Source organism: Macrotis lagotis, chromosome 1, assembly GCF_037893015.1.
Source record: "Macrotis lagotis isolate mMagLag1 chromosome 1, bilby.v1.9.chrom.fasta, whole genome shotgun sequence".
In the NCBI taxonomy this organism is placed as follows: Eukaryota; Metazoa; Chordata; class Mammalia; order Peramelemorphia; family Peramelidae; genus Macrotis; species Macrotis lagotis.
This window is the reverse complement of record NC_133658.1, coordinates 357629316-357656115: the sequence shown is the minus strand read 5'-3', so window position 1 is coordinate 357656115 and position 26800 is coordinate 357629316. Positions and strand designations below refer to the sequence as shown.

The 26800-nt window shown below is 33.7% G+C and overlaps 1 protein-coding gene across 8 annotated transcripts in view; it reads left to right on the top strand.

The window, feature by feature from the left end:
- Window positions 1-26800, top strand: part of ITCH (itchy E3 ubiquitin protein ligase) — a 172757-nt gene that overhangs the window by 46201 nt on the left and 99756 nt on the right. For 4 of the 8 annotated variants that reach the window (XM_074212123.1, XM_074212124.1, XM_074212122.1 and 1 more), the window contains 4 exons: window positions 17486-17627; window positions 20077-20201; window positions 21000-21137; window positions 22931-22973. In XM_074212123.1, coding sequence (XP_074068224.1) covers window positions 17486-17627; window positions 20077-20201; window positions 21000-21137; window positions 22931-22973 — 448 coding nt within the window. Of the gene's footprint in view, window positions 1-2318; window positions 2385-17485; window positions 17628-20076; window positions 20202-20999; window positions 21138-22930; window positions 22974-26800 lie in introns of those variants that run through there. The other 4 variants (XM_074212126.1, XM_074212125.1, XM_074212127.1 and 1 more) reach the window with 3 other exon arrangements.

Genomic DNA, 26800 nt, shown 5'->3' with positions numbered 1-26800 from the left:
CAAATTCCCTCTTCTCTTTTTATAGGTTAATCGTGGTCAAACAAAAACTCTTTTGAAGGTTCTTGAAGCTGTTGAAGAAATAAAGATTTTTTAAAAATTATTTTAATTTGGAGTTATTTCTCTTGAGGGATCAGAGGGCAGTGAAGTATAAGGAAATGACTAACTTTGATTTTCTCCCTCTGGCAATTAAAACCCATGAATCTGGACAGATCATTTTATCTCTGAGCTCCTCTTTACTTATCTGTAAAATGGGATTTGTACCTATAGTGCCTACTTGTCTCAGTAATGTGGGAATCAAATATAATATATGTAATAATGATATGTAATAATAAATATGTAAAATTATGTAAAATGCTATATAAACTTTAAAGTGTCATATTAATTTTTTAGTTATTAGTAAATCTATAAAATGATATTTGAATATTTTAATTGGTCATATAAAAATGATGGCTAAAATCTTATAAACTAAAACCATATTAGTAGCTATTTCTCTATGCCTTAAAATTTGATGATTCCTATATCCTTTAAAAAATTTCTATTGGAAATTTCCTTTTATCAAACTTGGATAAAATTGCAGATACTATTTTATATGTATGTATATAAATATGTGTATATAATTTTTGCCTTGTTATTAATTATAAATTTAATGTTTCTATCCTTGGGGCCTTGTCTTGTGGAACTTTCCTTAAAAATTTGCTTTTTTTTTCTAACTTATCTATTTCGATTAGAAGTAGTGCCATTTATTCAGTTACTCTACTCTGAACCTCAGGTTATTTCATTTTTTCTCCTCCTTACCTTTTACTCCTAGTTGATTGCCCAGTCTTGTCAGTTCTCCCTGTGTTGTATTCTTTGCATCCATCCCTTCCTATTTCTACCATCACCACCCTCACCTCAGAATGTCATAATAACCTTCTAATCCATTTTTCTGGTCTCTTTCACATTGCTGAAATATACAGCTCTTGTTCACTCGTTGTGAAAGTCCTTCAATGAATTTCTATTACCCCTCCTAATAAAGTCCCTATGGAGCCTATGAATTGAGCTATGAATAATCTAGTACCACTGTATCATTTCAGCTTTATATTATTTTGCCTTACAGTGTACATTTAAGTGCGAGCTAAAAAATGATTACTTGCTGCTTCCATTACCAATCCTTTTGTTTTACTAGCTTTGTCCCATTGCCCTTGACAATCCTTATCCCTTTCTTCATTTCCATTTTTGAAATCCTACTCAGACACTTGACCTAACTTCTAGTATCACTTCCTTCATAAAATCTTCCCTCTTCCTCCTTTTCCTTTTTCTCAGCTCTCAAAAATTATTCTTCCTTTCTCAAATAGCATTTTGTTTCTTTTAGACAGTTGTCATGTTCTGTTTTGTCCTTTAATTACTTGATTGGTTATTCATTATTCCTCTACTGGATTATAAAGTCTAATCCATGAAGACAGGATGGCGACTTATTTTTATCATAATATCCTCCTCAGCATCTGACAGTTTTGTGCACATGGTTCTTTTTTATTAAAGATTTTATTTATTTTGAGTTTTACAATTTTTCCCTTAATCTTACTTCCCCCCCCCACAGAAGGCAATTTGTCAGTCTTTATGTTGTTTCTATGTTGTACATTGATCCAAATTGAGTGTGATGAGAGAGAAATCATATCCTTAAGGAAGAAACATAAAGTATAAGAGATAACAAGATCAGACAATAAGATACCAGGTTTTTTTTTTTTCCTAAATTAAAGGAAATAGTCCTTCCTTGGACTTTGTTCAAACTCCACATACTCTCCATTGCAGACAGCCCAAAATTGTCCCTGATTGTTGCACTGATGAAATGAGCATGTCCAGCAAGGTTGATCATCACCCCCCAGTGTACATGGTTCTTAATAAGTATTTGCTGGGTTAACTCAGAATAACAGATGAGCATTGGGCAGTAAGGGGGTTAGAGCTTTGCTCTTATGAAGGAGAACATATTATCCAAATTTAGATAGGATGTAAGTAATTTAAACTAGTAAGAATTGTGTAGGATATAGTTTGTTGATTTATCTGTTTCTTCAGTTGGAAAAGGTTAAAAGACATATGAATTCAGTTATTTTTATGGTAGATAAATAGAGTGCCTAGATGAGAGGTTTGAGGGGTGTGAGTTATTAGGAAGAGATAAGATGACAAAGTATCTTTGTGTCCAAGAATAAAATTTAAAACTAGAGTCTCCTTGGGAAGGGAAGAAATGGGTCTTTTTTTCTGATTTCCTGAAATTTAACAGAAATTTCAGTTATGTCCAACTTTTTATGATTTCATTTGAAGTTTTTTGCCATTTCCTTCTCCAGCTTACTTTACAGATGAAGAAACTGAAGCAAACAGTGTTGAGTGACTTGCCCAGGGTCACACTACTAGTAAGTGTCTGAGGCTAGATTTGAACTTAGGAAGAGGAATCTTTTGTCTCCAGACTTTAGACTTGATCCACTATACCACCTAGCTGCCCTGGAAACAGAAGACCTTCATTTATTTAAGATATGGTGGATACAGGAATAAATTTCTGTTAATATGCCACTTGCACTCAAAAAATCACTCAAGAAATATTTATTAAGTGCCTGCTGTATGTCAGGTATTATGGCATACAAATATAGGGGCTTACAATCAAATGAGGAAAAGGAAAGCATAAAAAATGGGTGGGTTGGGAAAGGGGAGAAGGCTTGATGGAGAGTTCCATAGATATATGGAATTAGTGTAGCTGGTGAGAAATGGGAAGAAAAACTGTGCTGAGCCCCTTCTTTAAATAGAAATCCTACTTCATTTCTCAAATATATAGAGAACTGAGCCAAATTTATAAAAATAAGAGCCATTCCCTAGCTGATAATTGGTCATAGGATATAGGAGTTTTCCTGAATCAGAAATTAGAACTATCAATAGCCAAATACTCCAAATCACTATGAGAGAAATGCAAATTAAAATAACTGATAGTACCATCTTACACCTATCAGATTTATCTAATGTGACAGAAAATAAAATGAAAAAATGCTGGAGATGATTTGAAAAAATGGGTACATTGTAGGTGAAATTGTAAACCAGTCCAGCCATTTTGCAGAACAATTTGGAACTATGCCCAAAAGGACATAAAATTGTGTATCCCCTTTGACCCAGTGCTAAATCTGAATCCCTAAGAGATCAAAGAAACAGGACAAAGACCATTATATATAAAAATATTTAAGATGTAGTCATTTCTCAAAGGAATGTTGGGGTGTATCTATATTGGTATCTATATTGGTATCTATATTGCTTTTGGACCCCCATGACTGTGAAAAACCATGAATAACTCAAGACCCTACCCCAAACCTTATTTTTTAATAATTCTAGTCATATTTATTACATACACAAAACAAGTACAACAACACCTTTCGCCCATAAGAAAGTTTCATTTTCTTTGTGAGAGAGATTGGAGTCTTCACAATCACTAATATAGTTGCCTTAATAACTGCTTCATAGATTTCCTTCTCCTACAGAAAGCACAAAATACAATGATCACTGTGGGAGAAAAATCAGCTGACTAAATCTAGATGATAGAAAAAAAATAGGAGGCATTCCCAAAGAAAGTGCTTAGCCTGTAGTTTTTTTAATGCACTGCAATTTCTTCTTTTTTTTAAGGGTTTTTTTTTTGCAAGGCAATGGGGTTAAGTAGCTTGCCCAAGGCCACACAGCTAGGTAATTATTAAATGTCTGAGCCCAGACTTGAGCTCAGGTATTCCTGACTCCAGGGCTGGTGTTCTATCCACCTAGCCACCCCTAAACTTATTGCTTATAATAAATTTATGTATGTATAGTTCTGGTAGTGAATGGTAAAATAGATGAATAATATACAATATTTATGATGTAGAAATTTGTTTTTTAGCATTTTTTTCAGTGTACCACAAATCTTAAAAATTTCTCATTTAATCATTAGAATAGCCAAAACCAGAAAATGTGCAACATGAACGTCAAGGGATAACTAACTCTTTTTGCGATTGCAAAGATTTGGAAATTTGTGGGGGATGCCCATCAGTTGGGTGATAGTTGAACAAGTTGTAGTATTTAATTGAGATAGAGTGCTATTGTACTATAAGAAATGATAAAGACTTTCAGCAAAAGCTTCAAAGACCTAATTTGAAAGTGAAGTGAACAGAACCAGGAGAATCTGTACATAGTAACCGCTTAACCAGGAAAGACTTAGCAACTTTGATCAGTACAATTACTATGACAGTTTAAGGGACTTATGAAAAATTACTGAAATTAATGAATTCTGAGTGCAAATTGAAGCATATTTTCTACTTTTATTTTTGTTGCCTGTTTTGGCCACATAATATTAAAATATATTTTGCATGACTTATGTATAAATGAGTATCATATTGATCACCTCAATGGATGGAGGAGGAATAAGTAGGAGGGAGAGAATTTTTAACTCAGAATTTTAAAAATAGAGGATATGGAATGGAGTCCAAGTCCATGGTCCTTTTTTTTTTTTTTAGTTTTTTGCAAGGCAAATGGGGTTAAGTGGCTTAAGTGGCTTGCCCAAGACCCAAGGCCACACACCTAGGTAATTTTTAAGTGTCTGAGACCGGATTTGAACCCAGGTACTCCTGACTCCAAGGCCGGTGCTTTATCCACTACGCCACCTAGCTGCCCCTGGTCCTTTCTTTTTGTGAGAATCAGAGAGGGCAGAGAATATTCTTGGGATATAAGTTACAAGCAAATTCATTTTTGTAGGATAATGAAATTTCCCACTGATGGATTTTCTGGAAAGAGAAGGCATAATAGACATACGCAGAGAAGTCCAAAAGCAATATAGATACAACTACTCTATATCATTGATATACATTGTAATGAACTCATTAGATGAGTATATGTGGGTTGTGCATTAATTTTTAAGATCTTTTACCAAAAGTGTGACTTGTATAATAAAATTGTTAAATATTTTGCAGATTATGAAATTTAAAAATGGGAGCAGCTAGGTGGCACAGAGGAGAGCACCTCCCTGAGTCAGGAGGACCTGGGTTCAAATGTGGTCTCAGACACTTAATAATTACCTAGCTGTGTGACCTTGGGCAAATCACTTAAATCCATTGCCTTACAAAAAAACCCCAGGTCTATACTAGACAACTTAAGTAAGTATAACATTTTTATTACTAAAATTTTATTTTGCATTATAAAATCCTACCTTATATAATATTTGAAATTGAGTGTAATAGGCTGGGGAATCAGTCAAACTTGTTTCTAATTATGTCCAGTTAGATTTACAGCTCATTGACTTTCAGTTTGAAGACAGATTGAAAGTAGGCAAGTAGGTTGTCTCTATTGAGATTGAATCCAGTAGGGATGAGTACCAAAAAAGGAAGCCTATGCAGAATAAGACTTTATACTTCCTTTTCTTGTTTGACTTGTCTCTTGGGTCTCTATTTTGGGTAAAGAGATATAAAAGCAGGATGAAAAGAATCCATCTTGGATCCTGAATAATTCCCCAGCATATTTGGTCTTGGGTGTAAAATACTGAATTCACTGGTCATGGAGTAGCAACTCCTTGGAAAGTAATTTCCTCCTTGGAAAGTTAGCAGCATAAGATTTTTATTATTATTATTATTATTATTATTTGCAAGGCAATGGGGTTAAGTGGCTTGCCCAAGGCCACACAGCTAGGTAATTATTAAATGGCTGAGGTCAGATTTGAACTCAGGTACTCCTGACTCCAGGGCCGGTGCTCCATCCACTGCACCACCTAGCCGCCCCCAGCAGCATAAGATTTTTAACAGATTGTTTGATTGTTTTTAATCATTTCTTAAAAAATGAAATTATGGTAGTAATGCATTTCTTAGTGGTAGGGAACAAAAACTACCAGTTGGTTTTGAATCATTCAGAAAACTAGACTTTCATCTTGACATCTATATGTTGACTTCTCTTTCTCCATTACAGAAAAGAAAAAAGAAAAAAAAAAATTCTGCTACTATTTAAGAAAATAGCAAATATAAATTAATTTCAGGGAAAATTCATACTATAGCTGATCCTCCACTTTTCGTGTATTTCACTCACAGTTTTGAGTATTCCTGGGTTGACTAATCAATAATTAAATGAGAATTTGTGGAGATTTGTAATGTACTGCAGAAAATTCATGCGGAAGACTCGTGTTTGTAAAGAAAATCAATAAAAAAAAGTTACTGTCATAGATGCATAAATACTGCATATTATTAATTGGTTTTTATCATTTGCTACATAAGTATCCATACATAAATTCATTATAAATAATTAAATTTTGTTAAAAGTTTTAGAGTACTAAAGAGCTAAATGCAGGCTGTGCACTCTCTTTGGAAATGTCTATCATCCAGACTCAGGTGATTTTGGGTTTTTTTTTTCCCTCCACAGTGATCTTTATATCTTATGCTTTTTGTAGAAGGAAATCTGTGAAGCAGTTGCTGCAGCTGCACCATATAGTGAGTGAGATATTAATTGCTCTCATGTAGAAACTTTAACCTTTTTTGGGGGGTGCAGTACATTGTTTTACTTGTTTGTATATCAGATAAATGTGATCAGAATTATTAAAAATAAAGGTTTGGGGTGGAGCCTAGAGTTATTCTTGGTTTTTCACCTTTGTGGGAGTTCTGTGCTCCTAATCCCTGTGAATATCAAGAGATGACTAGAGAAGTCACATTAATCTTCATAACCAATTTTCTCTGAACCAAAGGAACCCTTAAATTTATTGTCACTGCTAACATTAGGATTTAAGAGTTGTAATGGAACAGTCATGGCACTTTATTAAGTAACTTAATCCTAAATGTTTTGAAAACAGTAATTTTTTAATGTTTAAAAAATTAATTGCATTTTAAAATAATGGATAGTTTTTTTTTAATATCATTACACTTAGCATGTTTAGAGGTATCATACAAGAAGCAGTATCACCTTCTTTTTCAGCCTGGGACCCTTGACCCCAAATCTCTGAACTCATAATGATTGGGTTCAAACTTGGGACTTCTCCCACAAAAGGCTCTTTATTCTTTTTTGGTTTGTTGCCCATGCCCCAGGTTTATTCTTAGGTTTCTTTGATTTAGATATAACTCATGTCTATGTTTCTACAGATGTATAGAAACAGGATTCCCTGCTCCTATATAGGACTGAAGATAATAAATGTCTAGTAAAGTGTACCATATGCAGAAGATTCAAAAGAAATCAAGGAGTTCAAATTCAGAAAAAGTATAAATTACTCACGGTGGCCTATCTTCAATCTACATAATTCTTCTCCTCTGGTGAATCCTAGTTTTTCCATCAAGATTCTAAAACTTTTCGCACTCATTTCCATTTCATGGTTTGTACTTAAAAGAAGGGCATTAAAATTGAAGTTATCACTGGGCAGCCTCGAAAATTGTAGATGAATCCCTCTCCTTCATGAAAGACTTCCTAAGGAAAGAGAGATTCACTTAGTCTTCTATCATTTTTTGGTCTTTTAAAAGTTTTTCTTTTTGTATATATTTTTATTCTGATTTTGGCAAATATCAGCAACTTAAATATTTCCATATATAAAAAAACAATAAAGGGAGAGCCCACATCTTTATCACATATAGTTTGTAAATTGTAAAATGATTTCAGTATGCTTCAAAGTTATTTGGCTTATCTGCATTTTCTTCTGAAGCTTCTGTTCATTTAAAAAAAAAATTATACAATGACTCTTTTTTCCTACATAACTATTATCACTATTGTCTCTCCTCTTCTATGTTCCCTTCCTGTTAAAAAACAAAATACCACAATTGCTTCATGTATGTATATATATATGTATATGTATGTATGTATATACATAAAAAACAAAACACCACAATTGCTTCTTACATATATTCATAGTCAAGCAAAATAAATTTACACATTGACCATATCTGAAAATGTATCTCTTAAAAGTCTTTATGTCAGAGAGTAGGTATCATTCTTCATCTTTACCTTTCTGAATTCATGGTTGATCTTTGCATTGATCATAATTTTTAAGTCTTTCAAATTTGTATTATATAAATTGTTCTTTATTATATAAATTGTTCTGGTTCTATTCACTTCACATCAATTCTTGGATCTTCCCTGATTTTTCTAATCCATCCTTTTTCTCATTTGTTTAGCCATTCCCCAATTGATGAGTATCCAGTTTATTTCTAGCAATGAAAAGTGGCACATAAATGTTTTTGTTTATATAGATTTTTTCCATCTTTGTTCTCTTAATCCCTTTTCCATCTTAATTTGTTCTGTTTGTACTAGTATTAAATAATTAGGTCTTGATTAATGTGAATAATGAATCGATGGAAAGGGATTATGAGTTTTTGAATTCATACTATTTGAAGTTATGATTATGTAAAATATGATAATTGAGTCTATCCCAATTGAAAGATACAGTTCTGATTCATATAAATGCAACCACTTCACTTCACGGGATTGATTATTTGTAGTATATATATATATATATATATATATGTATGTTTTAATGACTTTTTTGAGTATACATTCAAATTTCTTTACAGAATGACTGAACCAGTTTCCAACTCCAACTGCTTTTCTTCTCATAGTGGATTCCTAGTCTTATACAGCCACTCATAAGATTATAGATTTAGAACTGGAAGAGATCTTAAAGGGCTTCAAACTCAAAATCCTTCCTTTTATAAGTTAGGAGATTTGAGGTAGCAGGCAGTGCACTGGATAGAACCACTGGACTTGGAGTTGGGAAGACACTGAGGAAGTTAGTCTCAAATATTTCCTAGCTGTATGACCCTGGGGAGGTCACTTCCACTCTGCCTTAATTTCTTCAGCTTTAAAAAATGAAGAGGATAATAGCAATTCTAAGGATCAAATAAGATAATTGTATAGCGTTGGCATAATGGCTGGCATAGAGTAGTACTTAATAAATGTTTGTTCTTTTCTGTTTCCCATTCACCTCCAAGATGCTGAGTGAATTGCTCAGGGTTACACAGCTAGTAAACATCTGAGGCAGATTTTTTTTTTTTTTTTTGCCAAGATCCACTGTTCACCTAACAGCCCCATCCCTCATTATTTCTTATTGAACAGTAGTGTTTGATCACATTCATATACCACAATTTGTTTAGCTGTTCCCCAAGTGACAGACTTCCCCTCAATTTCCAGAAAGCTGCTATAAATATTTTTGTACATGTGAGGTTTTTTTTACCCTTTTTTTTGTGATCTCTTTGGGTTACCAATCTAGTAGTAATATTGCTGGGTCATGGGATTTGCATAGTTTTATTGCCCTTTAGGTGTAATTCCAATTTGAGCTTTAGGAAGAGCTGGATCAGTTCAGAACTCCACCAGCAATGCATTGGTGTCCCAGTTTTCCCACATGCCTTCCAATAGCAATCATTTTCCTTTTTAATCTTATTGGCCAATCTGATAGGTGTGAGATGGTATCTGAGAGTTGTTTTAATTTACATTTCTCTAAAGATTTGAAACAATTTTTTTAATTTTCATATTACTACAATATTCTTGTTGTAAACATAATTCCGCCCCCCCCCCAAAATAGAGAAAACCCAAGAAAAATCAAGTGAGAAAAAGAAAAAATGTACTTGAGTCTGGGTTTAGATATCATCAGCTCTGTCTTTGCGATGCATTGCTTTCTTTATCATGCCCATCAGAGAAGTTGCTTCAATATATTTTTCCCCACAGTTGCTATTGCTGACTGTATTTCCTTCCATTTTATTCCTCCCCAGTCCCATTTATTCTGTTTTCTCTCTCCTTTCACTTTGTCCCTCCTCAAAAGTGTGTTGTGGGGTAGCCAAGTGGTGTAGTGGACAGAGCACTGGCCTCTGGAGCCAGGAGGACCCAAAACCAAATCCCCCAGTCACCTAACAACCACCTAGCTATGAGACTCTGAACAAGACACCCAACCCCACTGCCCTACCAAAAAACCCCCCCCAAAAATGTTGTATCTGACTACTGTCTCCCACCTGCAACTCGCCCTTCTCTTCCCCTGTCCTCTTTCTCCCTCCTTTTTCCTCTAGGGTGAGATAGAGTTCTCTACCCTATTGAGTGTGTATGTTGTTTCCCTCTCTGAGCCATTTCTGCTGAGAATGAAGACTCACTCATTCCCCCTCACTTTCCCCCACCAACTCTGTTGCAAAAACTTTTTCTTGACTCTTTTATGTGAAATATCTCAGTCTATTCTACCCCCTCCTTTCCCCTTTTCCCAGTGCATTCCTTTTTCACACATTGACTCCATCTTTGTAATATATTATACTTTCATATTCGGTTTTCTTCTGTGCCTTGTCTATATATGCTCCTTGCTACTTGAATAAATGAGAAGGCTCATAGGCTTCATCTTCCTATGCAGGAGTACAAGCAGTTCAACATCATTAAGTTGCTCATAATTAGTCCTCATCCACCTCCTCTATGGTTCCCCCAAGTCCTGTACTTGTAGATCAAACTTTCAGTTCAGCTCTGGTTGTTTCAACAGGAAAGTTTGGAAGTCCCTTGTTTTGTTGAAAGTCCATCTTTTCCCCTAAAAGAGCATGTTCAGTTTTTCTGGGTAATTGATTCTCGGTTGTAATCCAAGCTCTTTTGCCTTCTAGAATATCATATTCCAAGCCCTAAGAGTCTTTAATGTAGATGCTACAAAAGCCTGACTGTACTGCCACAATATTTGAATTGGTTTTCTGGCTGCTTGTTATATTTTCTCTTTGACTTGAGAGTTCTGGAATTTGGCAATATTCCTGGGAGTTTTTTTGAGGGGATCTCTTTCAGGAGGTGATCAGTGGATTCTCTCAATTTCTATTTTACCTTCTACTTCTAGGATATCAGGGCAATTTTGCTGGATTATTTCTTGGAAACTGAAGTCTAGGTTCTTTTCCTCCTCATGACTTTCAGTTAGCCTAATATTTAAATTCTCTTCTGAATCTGTTTTCTAGGTCATTTGTTTTTTCCAATGAGATATTTTACATTTTCTTCTAGTTTTTCATTTTTCAGTTTTTTTTGTTTGTTTCTTGATTTCTCAAAAAGTCATCAGCTTCTCTTATCTCCATTCTACATTTGAAGGAGTTATTTTCTTCAGAGAGCTTTATTATCTCCTTTTCTGTCTGTCAATTCTGCTTTTTTGAGGCACTCTTTTTCTCATTGACCATTTGGACTGCTTTTTTCATTTGACCTAAACTGGTTTTTAACATGATGTTTTCTTCAGTATATTTTTAGAACTCTCTCTCCAAGTTGCTGGCTTGGTTTTCATGATTTTTCTGCATTACTCTCATTTCTCTTCCCAATTTTTCCTCTATATCTGTTACTTGAATTTCCAAATCTTTTTTGGGCTCTTCTATAAGTCTGAGACAAATTCATATTTTTCTTAGAGGCTTTGGATACAGAAGCTTTGAGTTTTTTCATCTTCTGAGTCTGTGTTTTTGATCCTCCATGGGACCAGAGTCATTATCTGTCAGATTCTTTTTCTTTTGTTGTTTACTTGTTTCACCAGTCTATGACCTGGTTTTAACGTGTTTTCCCAAGCTTTTGAGTGTTTTGGGAATCCTTCCCCATGGACCTTAATTCCTTCAAGGGCTTATGAAAGACTCTGACTGCTCTTCTGGTCTGTGTGCTGGTTTGTGATGGTCAGAAGCACTCCCTTCTACCCTGGAGCTGTGATGAGGCCCCAGGCTGCAGTCTGGATTTGTGTATGGACAAATCAACAGAGTCCTGTCCCAAGGATAGTAGAGAGACCTTGATAGTCTCCTCCAATCCCCTTACCTTCTGTGGGCTGAGCACTCTGGAAGCAGCTACCAGGTGGCTTGCTGCTGTGTTACTCTGCAGTCCTGCTTCCAGTTCCTAGACAAGCCTGAGCCAAGGACTGTGCTGACTTGGGCTCCATGTTCACTCTGGTGTGGAAGAAATTTCCTGCTGACTTCACAAGTTGTCCTTGGTGATCCCTAGGCTGAGAGGTTTGGAAATTGCTCCCACTGGCCCACAGGGACCAGAGCATTTTTTCATATGACTATAGATAGCTTTAACTTGGATCTTGTCTCTTCTTTGGGACAAAAATTGGCCGTTACCATTTTGTACATTGTTTCTTTTAGTTCCTCTTTCGTTTGTGGAAACTTTAGTGTGTTGTTTTAGTTACTATGCTTCCTTCCCAGTTTTATTTTCTTACTTTTCCATTAGTCCTTGCTTTTATGTACTTTTTTTAAACCATTAAAACTTAAAGGTATACTTAAGATTTTTGGGACAGCCTGTTCATTGTTTTGTTCAGTCATATTTCATTATATTCATGTACCATAATTTGTTTAGCCATTTCATAGTCAGTGAACATCTACTTTTGTTTCTGTTTCTTCACTACTATAAATAAATATTTTGAGTTTCTTTTCACTACTTCTCTTTGCCTTCTGGAAATAGGATCAAGGATAAAAGCAATATAAGCTCTAGCCTGCTTAGATTGAATAGAAACAATGTGATTTCTGACTTCTGTGCAAAGTGTTCATAATAAATCAAAGGCACTCATGAGAAAATCTCCACAAACACTATTGGAATTTGGTTAAGCTTTATGATCTCCACTCATTTTGTTTTTGAAAGAAAGTCAGTATTGATCTTAGTGTTTGATCAATAATATTTTTATCTTAAATTATGGATATGGAACCTTTTTTTCTGCCAAGGGCCATTTGGATATTTTATTTATGGGCCATACAAAATTATCAACTTAAAAATTAGCCTGCTATAGTTGGTCAGATATCTGATTAATTCACCCAAAAAAGCTCTTAGCCTGCAGTTGCCATGGCAGCACCAGACCAAATGATTTTGGGAGCCTTATAGGGTTGGATCTTCCCTGACCTTATCTTAAGTCATGAGAAGGACTAAAAGAAAAACCATAGATATGCAAAAATGACAATTTTGATTACAAAATCATTGGAAAAGGGGCGGCTAGGTGGCATAATGGATAAAGCACCAGTCTTGGAGTCAGGAGTACCTGGGTTCAAATCCAGTCTCAGACAATTAATAATTACCTAGCTGTGTGGCCTTGGGCAAGCCACTTAACCCCATTTGCCTTGCCAAAAAAAAAAAATCATTAGAAGGCTATGGAAATAAAACCTAGGTTCCTTGACTATAAATGATGTTTTGTCGTGAAAAATTAAAGCTTCTAAGTTATACTGCTATTGTACTTAACTAGTCATGTTAGGTTTAGTGATCAAAGCTAAACAAATGACTCCAGATCTGCTTAAATTTGATGTATTCCTCCCAGTAGAACATCTCTTTGAATTTTTTAAAAAAATTATAAACTTAGCTTCAATAAAAAAAATCAGATAAAAAACATGGGTAAACTTTTACTATAAAGCTTAGCTTTTGTCAAGGTAGAACTGATCAGTTTTTTTTTTGTTTGTTTTTGCAAGGCAGTGGAGTTAAGTGACTTGCCCAAGGTCACACAGCAAGGTAATTATTAAAGTGACTGAGGTCGGATTTGAACTAAGTCTTCCTGACTTCAGGATTGGTACTCTATCCACTTTGCCATGTAGTTGCCCCCATACTTTTGAAATGTTCTAAAACAGTGGTATCAAACTCAAAAAGAAGCTGCCAGACACATATTGACTTAAAATCACAATTAACTTTTTTGAGCTTATGCAAATTGAAGTGAGCAGAACCAGGAGAACATTAATCACAGTAACAGCAATATTGTATTATGAACAACTGTGAAAGACTTAGTTACTCTATCCAAACAATGATGGAAAAAAACAGCACAATTCCAAAGGACTGACTCCATGATGAAAAGTACTCTCCATCTCCAGAGGGAGAAATGAACTTTATGTGCAAATTGAAGCATATTTTTAAAAAATACTTTTTTTAATCTTTCTTTTTGGCAACATGATTAATATAAAAAATGTTTTAAATGATTTCATTGCTTTCTCAATGGGTGGGAAAGGGGCTGAAGGGAGAGAGAGAGAATTTAGAATTCAAAATTTAAAAATGAATCTTAAACAAGAAAAAAGAAAACAACTAATTAACATGATGCTTGTATTTTATTTTTGTAAATGTCATTAAATGTTTCCTAGTTACATTTTAATCCAGTTCAAACCCCACTCCAGAGTTTCCTAGCTTTTGGACCACAAGTTTTATGTCTTTGTTCTAAATGATAAATTTTACAAAGAATGATAAATATTTTTTCAGCTTAATAGTATTTTATTTTTCCAATTATTTGTAAAATTAGTTTTCAACATTAATATTTATAAGATTTTGAATTCCAAATTTTACTCCCTCCCCAACCCCTCCTCAAGACAGCAAGCAATCTGATATAGGTTAAACATTTATAGTCATGTTAAACATATTTCCACATTAGTTTATGTTGTGAAAGAAGCATCAGAACAAAAGGGGAAAACTGAGAAAGGAAAAAAAAAAGCAAAGTGTAAAAACTATGCTTCAGTCTGCATTCAAACTCCATAGTTCTTTCTTTTGGTTGTTTCTTTGATAGTTCTTTCCTTTGTTTGGTCATGAATCTTTTAGAATTGTCCTAGATTACTGTATTGTTTAGAAGAGCTAAGTCTATCATAGTTGATCATCATCCAATATTGCTGTTATTGTTTCAGTGTTCTCCAGTTCATGTAAATCTTTAAATGTTTTTTCTGAAATCCATCTACTTATCCTTTCTCATAGCATAGTAGTAATTGATCACAATCATGTTCCCCAACTTGTTCAACCATTCCCCAATTGAAGGGCATCCCCTCAATTTCCAATTCTTAGTCACCACAAAAAATGTTTATATACAAATATATCCTTCCTCTCCCCCCTCATTTTTTAAAAAAAAATCTCTTTGGAATGTAGATCTAGTAGTGATATTTTTGTAAAGGACAAACAGAGTTTTATAGCCTTTTTAACCATAGCTCCAAATTGCTCCCCAGAACAGGTGCATCAATTCTCAACTCTACCAACAGTGCATCAGTGTCTCAATTTTCCCAAATGTCCTCCAACATTTATCATTTCCCTTTTCTGTCTTACTAACCAATCTGATAGGAGCAAAGTATTTTATTTGCATTTCCCTAATCAATAGTAACTAGTTATTAATATCTTTTGACCCATTTAACAATTGGAGAATGACTTGTATTCTTATAAATTTGGCTCAATTCTGTATATATCTGAGACAGTTTATTAGAAATACTTGCTTTAAAATATTTTCTCCTAGTTTTCTGCTTTCTTTCTAAACTTAGTTATATTAGTTTTTTTGTACAAAATCTTTTAAATTTAATATAATTAAAATTATCCATTTTAAATCTTGTTTGGTCTTAAATTCTTCTTTTCTTTATAGATCTGACAGGTTAATTATTCCTTGGTCTCTGTATTTATTTGTGTTTCCTATTTTTATTTCCATGTCATGGACTCATTTTGACCTTATCTTGCCATATTGTATAAGATGTTGATCTATGCCTGATTTCTGCCAAATTTTTTCCAGTTTTTCCAACAGGTTTTTTTTTTATCAATAGTGAATTCTTGTTCCAAAAGGTTAGATTTTGGGGTTTATCAAAAACACTAGATTACTATGGTCATGTACTACTATGTATTCTATACTTTAATCTATTTTACTGATCCATCACTATTTCTTAGCTGGTTGTTTTGATGAATATTATTTTATAGTAGTTTCAGATTTGTTACTAGGCTATATTCCTCCAATTTTTTTTCCCATTAATTCTCTTGGTGTTCTTGTGTCTTTAAATTTTTAAATTTTGTATTTTCTACTAGGGGATCTAAGCCAAGCCAACATTTAGTTGCTAATAATTCAGTTAAAGAATGGATGTATCTAAAGAACCAGGGCTTACACATTTCCTAATTTATAATAAATCACTTTTCTAATTCTTTGGATATTGGAATGCTTAATTAAGTGCACATTTTATTTTTAATTTTTAATGATCTCTTTTTAATGTTATTTTCATCTCCCAGTATAGCTTCTTCCTCTCAGAAACAAAGAGTAAATAAAAATTTTAGAAAGATTTTGTTTATTTTGAATTTTAAAATTTTCCCCCTATTCTTGCTTCTCTTCCCCCACCCCCACCCCCCACAAAAGGTAGTCTGTTAGTCTTTACATTGTTTCCATGGTATACATTGATTTAAGTTGAATGTAATAGAGAGAGAAATCATATCCTTAAGGAAGAAAAATAAAGTATAAGAGATAGCAAAATCACATAATAAGATAAGGGTTTTTTTCCCCCTAAATTAAATGTAATAGTCTTTGGTCTTTGTTCAAACTCCACAATTATTTTTCTGGATACAGATGGTATTCTCCATTTCAGACAGCCCAAAATTGTCCTTGATTGTTGCACTGATGGAACTAGCAAGTCTATCAAGGTTGCTCATCATCCCCATGTTGCTGTTAAGGGTATACAATGTTGTGGGGTTTTTTTTTAAGTTTTTGCAAGACAAATGGGATTAAGTGGCTTGCCCGAGGTCATACAGCTAGGTAATTATTAAGTGTCTGAGGACAAATTTCAACTCAGGTACTCCTGACTCCAAGGCTGGTGCTCTATCCACTGCACCACCTAGCTGCCCCAGATGTACAGTGTTTTTCTGGTTCTGTTCAACTCGCTCAGCATCAGTTCATGCAAATCCTTCTGGGCTTCCCTGAATTCCCATCCCTTCTGGTTTCTAATAGAACAATAGTGTTCCATAACATACATATACCACAGTAACAAAGAATAAATTTAAAACTAACCACACATCATCTGTATCAATGTCAAGTGGAGAATTCCACAGCCATAATTCCATACCTATTATAAGGAAAGGGACATTCATTCTTAATGTTTCTTCTTTGGAACCAAGTGTGATCTTTATAATTTTACAGCATTCAGTTAGCATACATTATTTAATCATATATGCTCATAATCATGATTTGGAAGGTATCAAAGACTAGAACTCATCAAAGACTAGAACTCCAGGAATAAGAAGCCAGATTGGCAGTCCAAACCTGAGATTTCTTTAATGATTGATAGGTGACTCTGAACCTGAATCTTTCTGTGCAGAGTTCTTTGCAGTTGTACAATATAACCCAATTTAGAATTTTAAGTGTCTAGTTGTCTCTGTACTGGTCATTCATGCAAAGGAATGAAAAGGCAATCAGAAAAGGAGGATGATATTAAGAGTTCGGTATATTGACTGCATCAATAGTTTTACAAAATGACTTGGGGTAATGTTAAATGAGATATATCTGTTAACATTGCAGCCCCAAGGTAACATACCTCAGAGATCCTGCACTATTTTTATTAAAAGTAACCTACCAGAAGGAAATATAGAGGGAGGAGAAAAAAACCTTCATTTTTTTTTTCTCAAAATGAATGCAAAGTCTGTGAGATCAAATGTTTATGAGTCAACATGAGTCAGTTTGGTATTCCTAAGTATTGTTGGTAAAATGGATAGTTTTGCATTTATTTTTTGCAAATTAAATTGGTTATTAAATATGTAAGGTTTATTTTTTTCTTTTGAGCAGTCAGTTGAAATTTTCTTAACCTTTTTTGAGAAGAATCTCTGAAAACATTTCTCTTTTCTTTTTAAATAGTCATCTCAGCGAAACTTAAAGAAAATAAAAAGAACTGGTTTGGACCAAGTCCTTATGTGGAAGTCTCAGTAGATGGACAGTCAAAGAAGACAGAAAAATGCAGCAATACCAACAGTCCCAAGTGGAAGCAATCTCTTACTGTGTAGGTTTGCAAATATTTTGTTGAGTACAATTGCTTAGCAGGTAATAACAAGTATAATCCTAAATGCCTGTAAGCATAAATGCAATCTTTTCTTTCTCTCTCTGATTTTTACTTTTCCCTTTCTTTTTTCCATTCTTTCCTCTTCTTTCTTAAATTTCCTTATCCTTTTTTTCACTTGTCTTTTCTTTTTCTGTCATTAGCCTTTATTTCCTTTATTTTTCTTATTAGAGTGTTCATTTTCTGTTTTTCCACTTACTATCTCTTTCTTCTCTTTGCATGTCTTAGTTGGAAGTGGAGGCAACAACAAGTAGTTATTGTCACTATTGGGTAATACCTCAGGAATTGGAAGAACTTGAGTATCTGAAAATTATACATGACATTGTAGAACAGATTCTCCCTTTCCTCTTGCTCTTGATTAGGATTGGTAGGAAGCAGTCTTCCCTGTTTTTTTTGTGCTGCTCTTAACACATGCAAATCTGGGGAGCTCTCACTGGACACTTAATCTCTGTTAATGAAAAGATGCTATAGCATTAACTGAACAAATTATGACTTATTTACAGCTTAAATAAAAATGTCCAACCTATTTCCAATTTCCTTAGAACTTATTAATTTGGGGGGAAAAAACTTTAATCTTAGGTTATTTTTGCCACAGTGTCTCAGCTTAGATGATTCTCTAAAAGTTTAATTGCAGCTAGATGATAGTTATGTTCCATTTTTTTAATATATTGACTTACAAGTTTAGCACTCCAGAATGGAATTTCTCATATAAGTAGTCTTTATTGGACCCCAAGCAGAAGGGATTGAATTATTATATAAAAGCACCAAATCATTATATTATAAGGTTATACATTAATAAATAAAACCCACCTTATAGTCTTTCTGGGATCATAGACCTTATAAACCATATCAACATTTTACACAAACTAAGGCACATGACTTGGTCGAGATTGTATTTTAGAAACTGAGCCATGACTTGAACCTAAGTCTTTTTTAAATTAAATTAAATTTTTTCCTCAATTACATGTAAAGATAGTTTTCAACAGTGATTTTTTTTGGTAAGATTTTTTTGAGTTCCACTTTTTTTTTTGCCTTCCTGCCTTTAAATGTACAGTCATGTTTAACACAGTTCCATATTAGTCATGTTGTAAAAAAAGAATCAGAATAAAAGGGGGAAAACATAAAACCAATTTGAAAAAGTAAAAATAGTATGTTTTGGTCTGCATTCAGATTTAGTTTTTTCTAAACCTGACTTTTATTCCAATTCCATTGTGACATATGCTATCTTAAATACTGAAATGAGACTTTTTACTTCCTAATAATTGGAACATAACAAGGAAAGAAAGCATAGTCTGGTAACCAGACCTAGATAGTTGCACAGCTGTTCTGTAGTTAAAATATTTTAGAGACTTAGCTTATAATTTCTTTTACTATTTAGGCACAGTAAAGCAAGTGTCTGAATTCTTTATATTCTTTTTGTTTGAGGAAATTATACTAGTTGCCCCCCCCCCATAATTGATTTGGGATAATTCAGTATTTTCTATATAGAGGCAGGGTACATTAGATATGAAAAAGTGTATTTGTTGGGTTATTGTTTTCTTTAGTGTGATGCTCCAAATGATCATGTGTGTATGCATAAGACATACTCATGGAGATAAGTTAAGAAAGTAAAGTGAGACAGGATGGCTCAGATTCTTAAGTTCAGATTTCTTCCTCCAGCACCTACTGGATATATGACCCTGGGCAAGTCTCCCGGTGCCCCAAGCAACTCCAAAGACTATATCTTGATGAATAATTGCTAATCTACATGTGTGAGTGGTCTCAGGAGGAGTAACCTATAGCTGTGAAAGCTTCAGGTTGAACAAAAAGAAGGAAGAGCTATGAAGTAAACATTTTTTGCATGTGTTTTATCTATGAGTTTTAATAAATTCTAGTAGGAATGGCCACGATTGACCTTTGAAGTTTTGTGAAAAAGAGGTGGAAAGTGCCACCTGAAAAAGACATTTCAGAACTTGATTTTTCCTTTGCTCTCTCATCCATGATTATCCTCTCCAGTATTTTTCAAGAGTTGAATGGTGAACAATATGAGGGAGAATTGCTGTGCTTTCTTGTTACATTCAGTGTCATTTATAATTCCTATAATTCCTACCCCACATATAGAGAGCATCATTCACTGACAGCCTTTCAGAGTATGATGCTTTCTTCAAATACATAGTGAAATTGTGAATAACAGTTTATTTCAAGGGGAAAAAACGTGTTTTTGTTGGTGATTGCTCTACAAGTGAAATTAGCCATAAAGGCATGTAGAGTTTACAGTCTAAATCTTGATAATCCAAGTGGTATTATTAAGAGTTATGTTTTACCAAAGATGTAAACTATAATTTACTTGTTCAGGTCACAATGTGGTGTTTAGTGAAGATTGCATTTTCCTTCACTGTTTTTCTCCTTTTAGAATTGTCACACCAATCAGCAAATTAAATTTTCGTGTATGGAGTCACCAGACATTAAAATCCGATGTTTTACTGGGAAGTGCTGCTCTAGATATTCATGAAACGTTAAAGTCAAATAATATGAAACGTATGTATGTAAATGAAAATTTATTTAACTTATGTGTACTTTGTTATAGCCTATAAGGTATTGTACCAAACTTACAAAACAACTTGTAATGTAGCAAGCATGTCAGTGTTTACCTGGATATAATCTTAACAAGAAAAAACTTAAGAAATTTAACACACATATTAAGGAAACTGAAAAGTTCTAGATCCAAAAAAAATATGTGAATGATTACTCTAAAGTAATAATAATCATAAGAAAGTCTCTTATATTACCTGTCTAAAACATTTCTAGAATCTTCCTTCTCCATTGGATCTAGTAAGATATTGTGTGAGACAAGCTTAAGTTTTATGTAAATCTATTGTCTCATTTTCTCTTTTAATTAAATTAATCTGATTCAATTTGGTAAAAGATCTTGAGTTTCCTGTTTGCTCGAATTATTTGTATCACTGACAAGCCTGAAGAAGATTTAAAAAAAAAGATTAAATGGTGACTTTGAAAATAGGCTATAAAAATGAAGACATCTGAAAACAAACTTTCATACTTCTGCTATTCCTTCCTGGCCCAAGAAATTTATAGCTTTTAGGCATTTAAGTTTATGCTACATTCAGTTTTTTAAGGTATGGATGCCAATATGGATGAGTAGCCAGTTTTAGTTTTAGTCCATATACAGTACATGCTTTGATGTTTACAAAGGACTAGAACCATTAAGTAAATTATTACAGTTTATATGTATCCAATTGATGAATGTCATATTATGCTTTTTTATGACAGACTTTCTGTAAGATATTTGAAAGATAAAGATTTCTTTCTTTTCCTTAGTTGATGAAGTGATTGTGACATTACAACTTCTGGGTGACAAGGAGCCAACAGAAGTCATAGGAGACTTGTCAGTTTGTCTTGATGGACTCCAAGTAGATCCTGAGATTCTAACAAATGGCTATGCTACATGTTCAGAAGGTAACTATTACGTAATAATATAGTCTCTTTGGTCACTCTTCTCCCAGCAAAGGGTAAATGATATTTTTCAGTTCCAATCATTTTGTCAGAATAACATAAATTTTTTTAAACAAGTTGAAATTACTTTTCATATTCTCCCTTTTTTTCTCTTGGTTAGTTTCCATGTATTATGAACTAATTGATTTTAGGCAATTTGACTCCACATTGTTTCTTTTGGTTCTAGTTTTCTTTTAGCTTATTTTGTCTCTTACTTCTGTTATCCTTTTTGCTTTCTCAGTCTAGGGTATGTGTTTTTATGTCTCATGTGTTTATAGTCTGGGTCACTTAAGCTTTATTAAGTATCATGTAATGGCATTTAAGATTTTACTTTTTCGTATTTACTATATGCATATTAAGCATATACAAATAAACTGTATTAAGTTACTTGGATAAGTAGTTATAGTCCTCAGTAAATATACAAACGTGTACTGTATGTGGAATAAAAGAATGATGTAAGCCTAACTACTCATCCATATGGTTTAGTAAAATCATAATTTGACTCTAAAATTGTCGTATTTCTTAAACAAGTAGGACTTTTGAATCCATTTACTTCCAGACCTCATTAATTTGCACTTTAGAATATTACTGCTTAAAGTTTCTCTAGCCTAATGCCTAATTAATGAAGAATTTGTTCATTCTTACCACCTGGGATTAGATAGTGAATTCCTCTGTTTTTGAAGTTTTTCAAACAGAGATTGTGTGATCACTTGTGAAGAATATTGTAGAAGAACTTCCTCTTCCAGATAGGGGTTGGACTAGGACTAAGTGATCTGTAAGGTCCCAATAAGATTCAGTAATCCCCACGAGAATTTATGATTCTCTAGTTTTCTTAACCTTTAGTGCATTTTTATGTTTGTCTTTTTTGTTTCCTGTAATGGAAATGTAATTATTAAAAACCCTTCAGTGTATGTCATTGCTTTCAATAAAATAGTCTGCTCTTAACTAATTCAGATTATAATGATGTAAATGTCAAGATTGTTTCTAAGTGGCAGTTTCAGTGTCATGTGAACTACTTTCATTAAGTTCCTACATAGTAACTGCCTCAGTAATGGATGTTACCTGTGAATTCCCTTAAGATTTTTCCTTTACTTCTTTATTATTAAATATTTTTTCTAAATAGGGATTTTAAAGGTCCTAAGCCCCACATAATGAAACTTATTTATGATCTCTGTGATCAGAATTGTTTTGCTTGGATAAGCTACAGTTGTTAATAGTTTTATGGTTGTTAATTCATTATTGTTATGTACTTTATGTCATCCATTTCAGTTGCAACAAAGCCTTTTTTATTTTGATTCTCAGCTGTTTTCTTGGTAGTTGATTTTATGACTTCCAGACAAAGTGAGGCATTACCATATTCAAAATTCATGAACTCACATTTTGATGTGCACTATTGCTTTGTAAAAGGATAATAGACTAGGTTTAGATTAAAACCAAAAGTAATATGTTTTATTGAAGGTCCATAGAACATTTTAATTCTGTAACCCACATATAATTTATTTCTTAAAAGCAATAGAAAAATATTTTTGTTACATATAAATTTTAGTAAGAGTTTGTTATTGATAAATTAATTGAATTAACTCTCAGTTTAAATTATTAAATTTGATTTTAACCTTAGAATCTTGATCAAGTTTTTTTGTTTTTTATCAGAATGATTAAGTATACATTTAGGTTACCACAATCTAAGATTAACAAGATTTTGAAAGCAAGACTCTAATCTCATGGGTTTTGTTTGTTTGTTTTTGCTGATGATAAAGGTAGTTCACAGAGTGATGATTCCAGAACCAGAAAAGATGCAAGGTAAGATATATCACATGAGCATATGAGTGGTTATTATTGGACTGCAGAACTAGATGATGGAAAGTTAATAATGAAGCAATACAGAAAACAACTTTCAGACTCACACTGTAGCAAATGAATTGAGTGGTAAAGATTAAAAAGGGGAGAATTTCATATGAATTCAGATATACTCTGAAAGATTTATGATTTAAACTTCAGGATTGTAAGGTGTTAGAAGATGCTCAGGTTTCTACTTAAAATTGAATTTGTTGATAATCAAGTACAGAAGAGTAAATATAGCAGTCACTATGACCTGTATTACTAAGAAAGGGAAATGTAAGTACTTTTTGTGACATTTGAAAGTTTTTTTTTTTTTGGTGATGAATTAAAATTTATAACTGAGAATATGAGCATAGGCAAATCAAAGAGAATTCTCTTCTTGGCATTGGTTTATTGAGTGTACTAGTTAATTCTTATTGGAAGGGATAGTAACTGCATTAGGTGACTTTTATGCTCTGAGATTTAGATGGTCATAGGGAACAATTTCTTTTTGCTTCATTTAATAAATTTTCAGCAGCTTTTGGGTCTAGTACGATCCAGGGGATGGAAAAATAAGAAAAGGTCATGACTTTTGTCTTTGGGATAGAGAAGGTTGTCATATAGAGAAGGTTGTCATCTAGAAGGGGAAAAAATAAAGTTAAACTGACAAGAAAACAATCTTAAAGGAAATTTTAAAATTTCAGCACTTTTCTTGATTTTTCCACATCTTGACATGCTATAAGGTAATGTCTTCTGTTTCCTATGAGTTTGTAAACTGGGAGGAGAATACATGTTTAACAGGTAGAGAGGCAACTCACTGAAGTGTCCCTAGCTCTAATTGCCTTGAGATCTTCTTACAGTAGTTGAATAGTATTGATGTTGTATCTAGAGAAATTCTTCATGTTATCTGACTGAGTCTTTTATTGTGATCTTATTTAGAGATTACATAATACAATTGCAACTTCTGAAACATTGGCACTGATGTCACCTTTAGGTGTTCTTTAGGAATCCTTTAGTGAAATGGAAATTTTTATGCATGGGTTCCTTAGATATTCTCTGAAGTTTTACATATATTGTTCTATCTGGACCCTGATGGTCAAGAAATTTTTAGTCTTTTGTCATAGCACAACATAGAAACTTCAAAATGTAATCAGTGTGGAAAGGTTAAAAATGATTACACAATATATTTTATAGTTTGCTTGTGGAAAATAAGAATTTTGATATTGTAAAATCTGTTGATAATTTGTTCTCCTTATCATACAGAGTTCAGTTATTGCTGGTCTAGGCAAACATGACTGGACAAAACTTATTTGGAGTAGTCATCAGGAATTCTTGTTTAAATGGATTTGATGTTTTTGGAGGAGCAGAGAAGCAGTACTATCAAAAAAAGAATTAAAATTTTTTTATTCTAAACTTAAGCGCCTCTTTAAAAACAGGATGATTCCATAAATGTAGCAGAATATTAAAAATATTTTATATAACACTATACATTTCCATTTCATGCTGCTTTTTTAGGATTTTTTAAATTTCATTTTTCCCCCCAGTTATATTCAAAAACCAAGTTTCAACTTTCACTTCCAAACCCTTGAGTTCCAAATTCTCTACCTTCCTCCCACCCTACTCCCCCTCATTGAGAAAGCAAATTACTTGATGTAGATTAAAAATGTATAGTGATCGGGGTGGCTAGGTGGTGCAGTGGATAGAGCACCGGCCCTGGAGTCAGGAGTATCTGAGTTCAAATCTGGTCTCAGTTGCTTAATAATTACCTAGATGTGTGGGCTTGGGCAAGCCACTTAACCCCATTGCCTTGCAAAAACTGAAAAAAAAAAAGTATAGTTATCATTAAACTTAGATCAATGTATACCATGAAAACAATGTAAAGACTAACAGAATGCCTTCTGTGGGGCATGGGGGGAGGGAAGCGAGATGGGGGGGATTGCAAAATTCAAAATAAATAAATTTAAAAGAATGTAGTGATGAAAAACATTACAATAGTCATGTTGAAAAGTTAACATAACCCCTCCCCCCAAAAAAGAGAAATCTCAAGAAAAACAAAGTTTAATAAAAGCATGCTTCAATCTATATTCACACACCCTCAGCTCCATCTTGGTTATCATAAGTCCTTCAGAGTTCTCTTGAGTCACAGCATTGCTGAGAAAAGGTAGGTCATTCATAGCTGATCATCCTGCAATATTGTTATTACTTTGTATAGGATAAATTTCACACTGCATCTGCTCATGTAAGTTTTTTTACTGAGAGTATCCTGTTCATCCTTGCTCATAACAGAACAGAATTTAATCTCAATCACATACCACAGTTTGTTCAGTCATGCCCCAACTGCTGGACATCCCTGCCATTCAAAAACAGCTGTTATAAGTAACCCTATACATAAAGGTTCTTTTCTTCCCATAATTCTTCTCTTCTGGAATATAAACCTAGTAATGATACTGCTAAGCCAAAGGGTGGGCATGGTTTTATAGCCCTTTGAGCATAGTTCCAAATTGCTCTACAGAATTGATTCATTTCACAACTTCAACAATGCATCAATATCTCAATTAACCATTTGTCATTTTCTCTTTCTGTCCTTTTAACCAATCCAGTAGATATAAGGTAATACCTCCAAATGTTCCAACCCACATTTTTTCTATCAATAGTGAGTTAGGAACCAAAAAAAAAATAACCCAAATGAATAGAGCTAGGACATTTAAAAAATAATTTAAATGGATTTCATTGATAGCCTCATCTTGGGGTGGCTAGGTGGCGCAGTGGATAAAGCACCGGCCCTGGAGTCAGGAGTACCTGGGCTCAAATCTGGTCTCAGACACTTAATAATTACCTAGCTGTGTGGCCTTGGGCAAGCCACTTAACCCCATTTGCCTTGCAAAAACCTAAAAAAAAAAAAAAAATAGCCTCATCTGAAAACTGTTCATATCTTGATCATTTATCAGTTGAGGAAGGGCTCTTATTTTAAAATCTGTGTTTGAGAAATGAAGTTTCTCTTTATCAGAGATACTTGTTTCAATATTTTTTTCTTAGTTACTTTTGCTAACTGTATTTTCCCTCCATCCTATTTTCCCCCACCTCCATTCTATTTTCTCTCTTCTCTCACCCCATCCCTCCTCAAAAGTGTTTTGTATATGACTACTCCCTTCCATAATCTTCCTGCCTTTGATCACCTGCACTCCCCCCCTCCCTTCCCTCTGTCCCCTTTCTCCAATCTCTTTCCTCTCCTATTTTCCTCTAGGATTAGACAGATTTTTTTTATGCAATTGTTAGTCCCTCTCTGAGCCAATACAGATGAGATTAAGCCTCACTCTTCTATCACCTCCCTCTTCTTCCACTTCCTGCAAAAGCTTTTTCTTGCTTCTTTTCTCCATTCTATCCCTCCTTTCCCATTCTCCTAGTACATTCCTTGAATTCAACTTCCACTTCTGCCTTTTCTATATATGCTGCTCCTAACTGCCCTAATAAATGAGAAAGTTCATATGAATTATCAGTATCATCTTCCCATACAGGAATATAAGCAGTTCAGCATCATTAAATATCTCATAATTTGCCTTTCCTGTTTACCTTTTTTATACTTCACCTGAGCTTTGTATTTGAAGATCATATTTTCTGTTCAGCTCTGGTTGTTTCATCAGGAAAGTTTGAAAGTCTTCTATTTCATTGAATATCCATTTTTTCCCATGAAAGAGTTTTGCTGGATAGTTGATTTTTGGTTGTATCCAAGCTCTTTTGCCTTCCAGAATATCATATTCCAAGCCCTATGTTCTCTTTATGTAGAAGCTGCTATATCTTGTGTTATATAC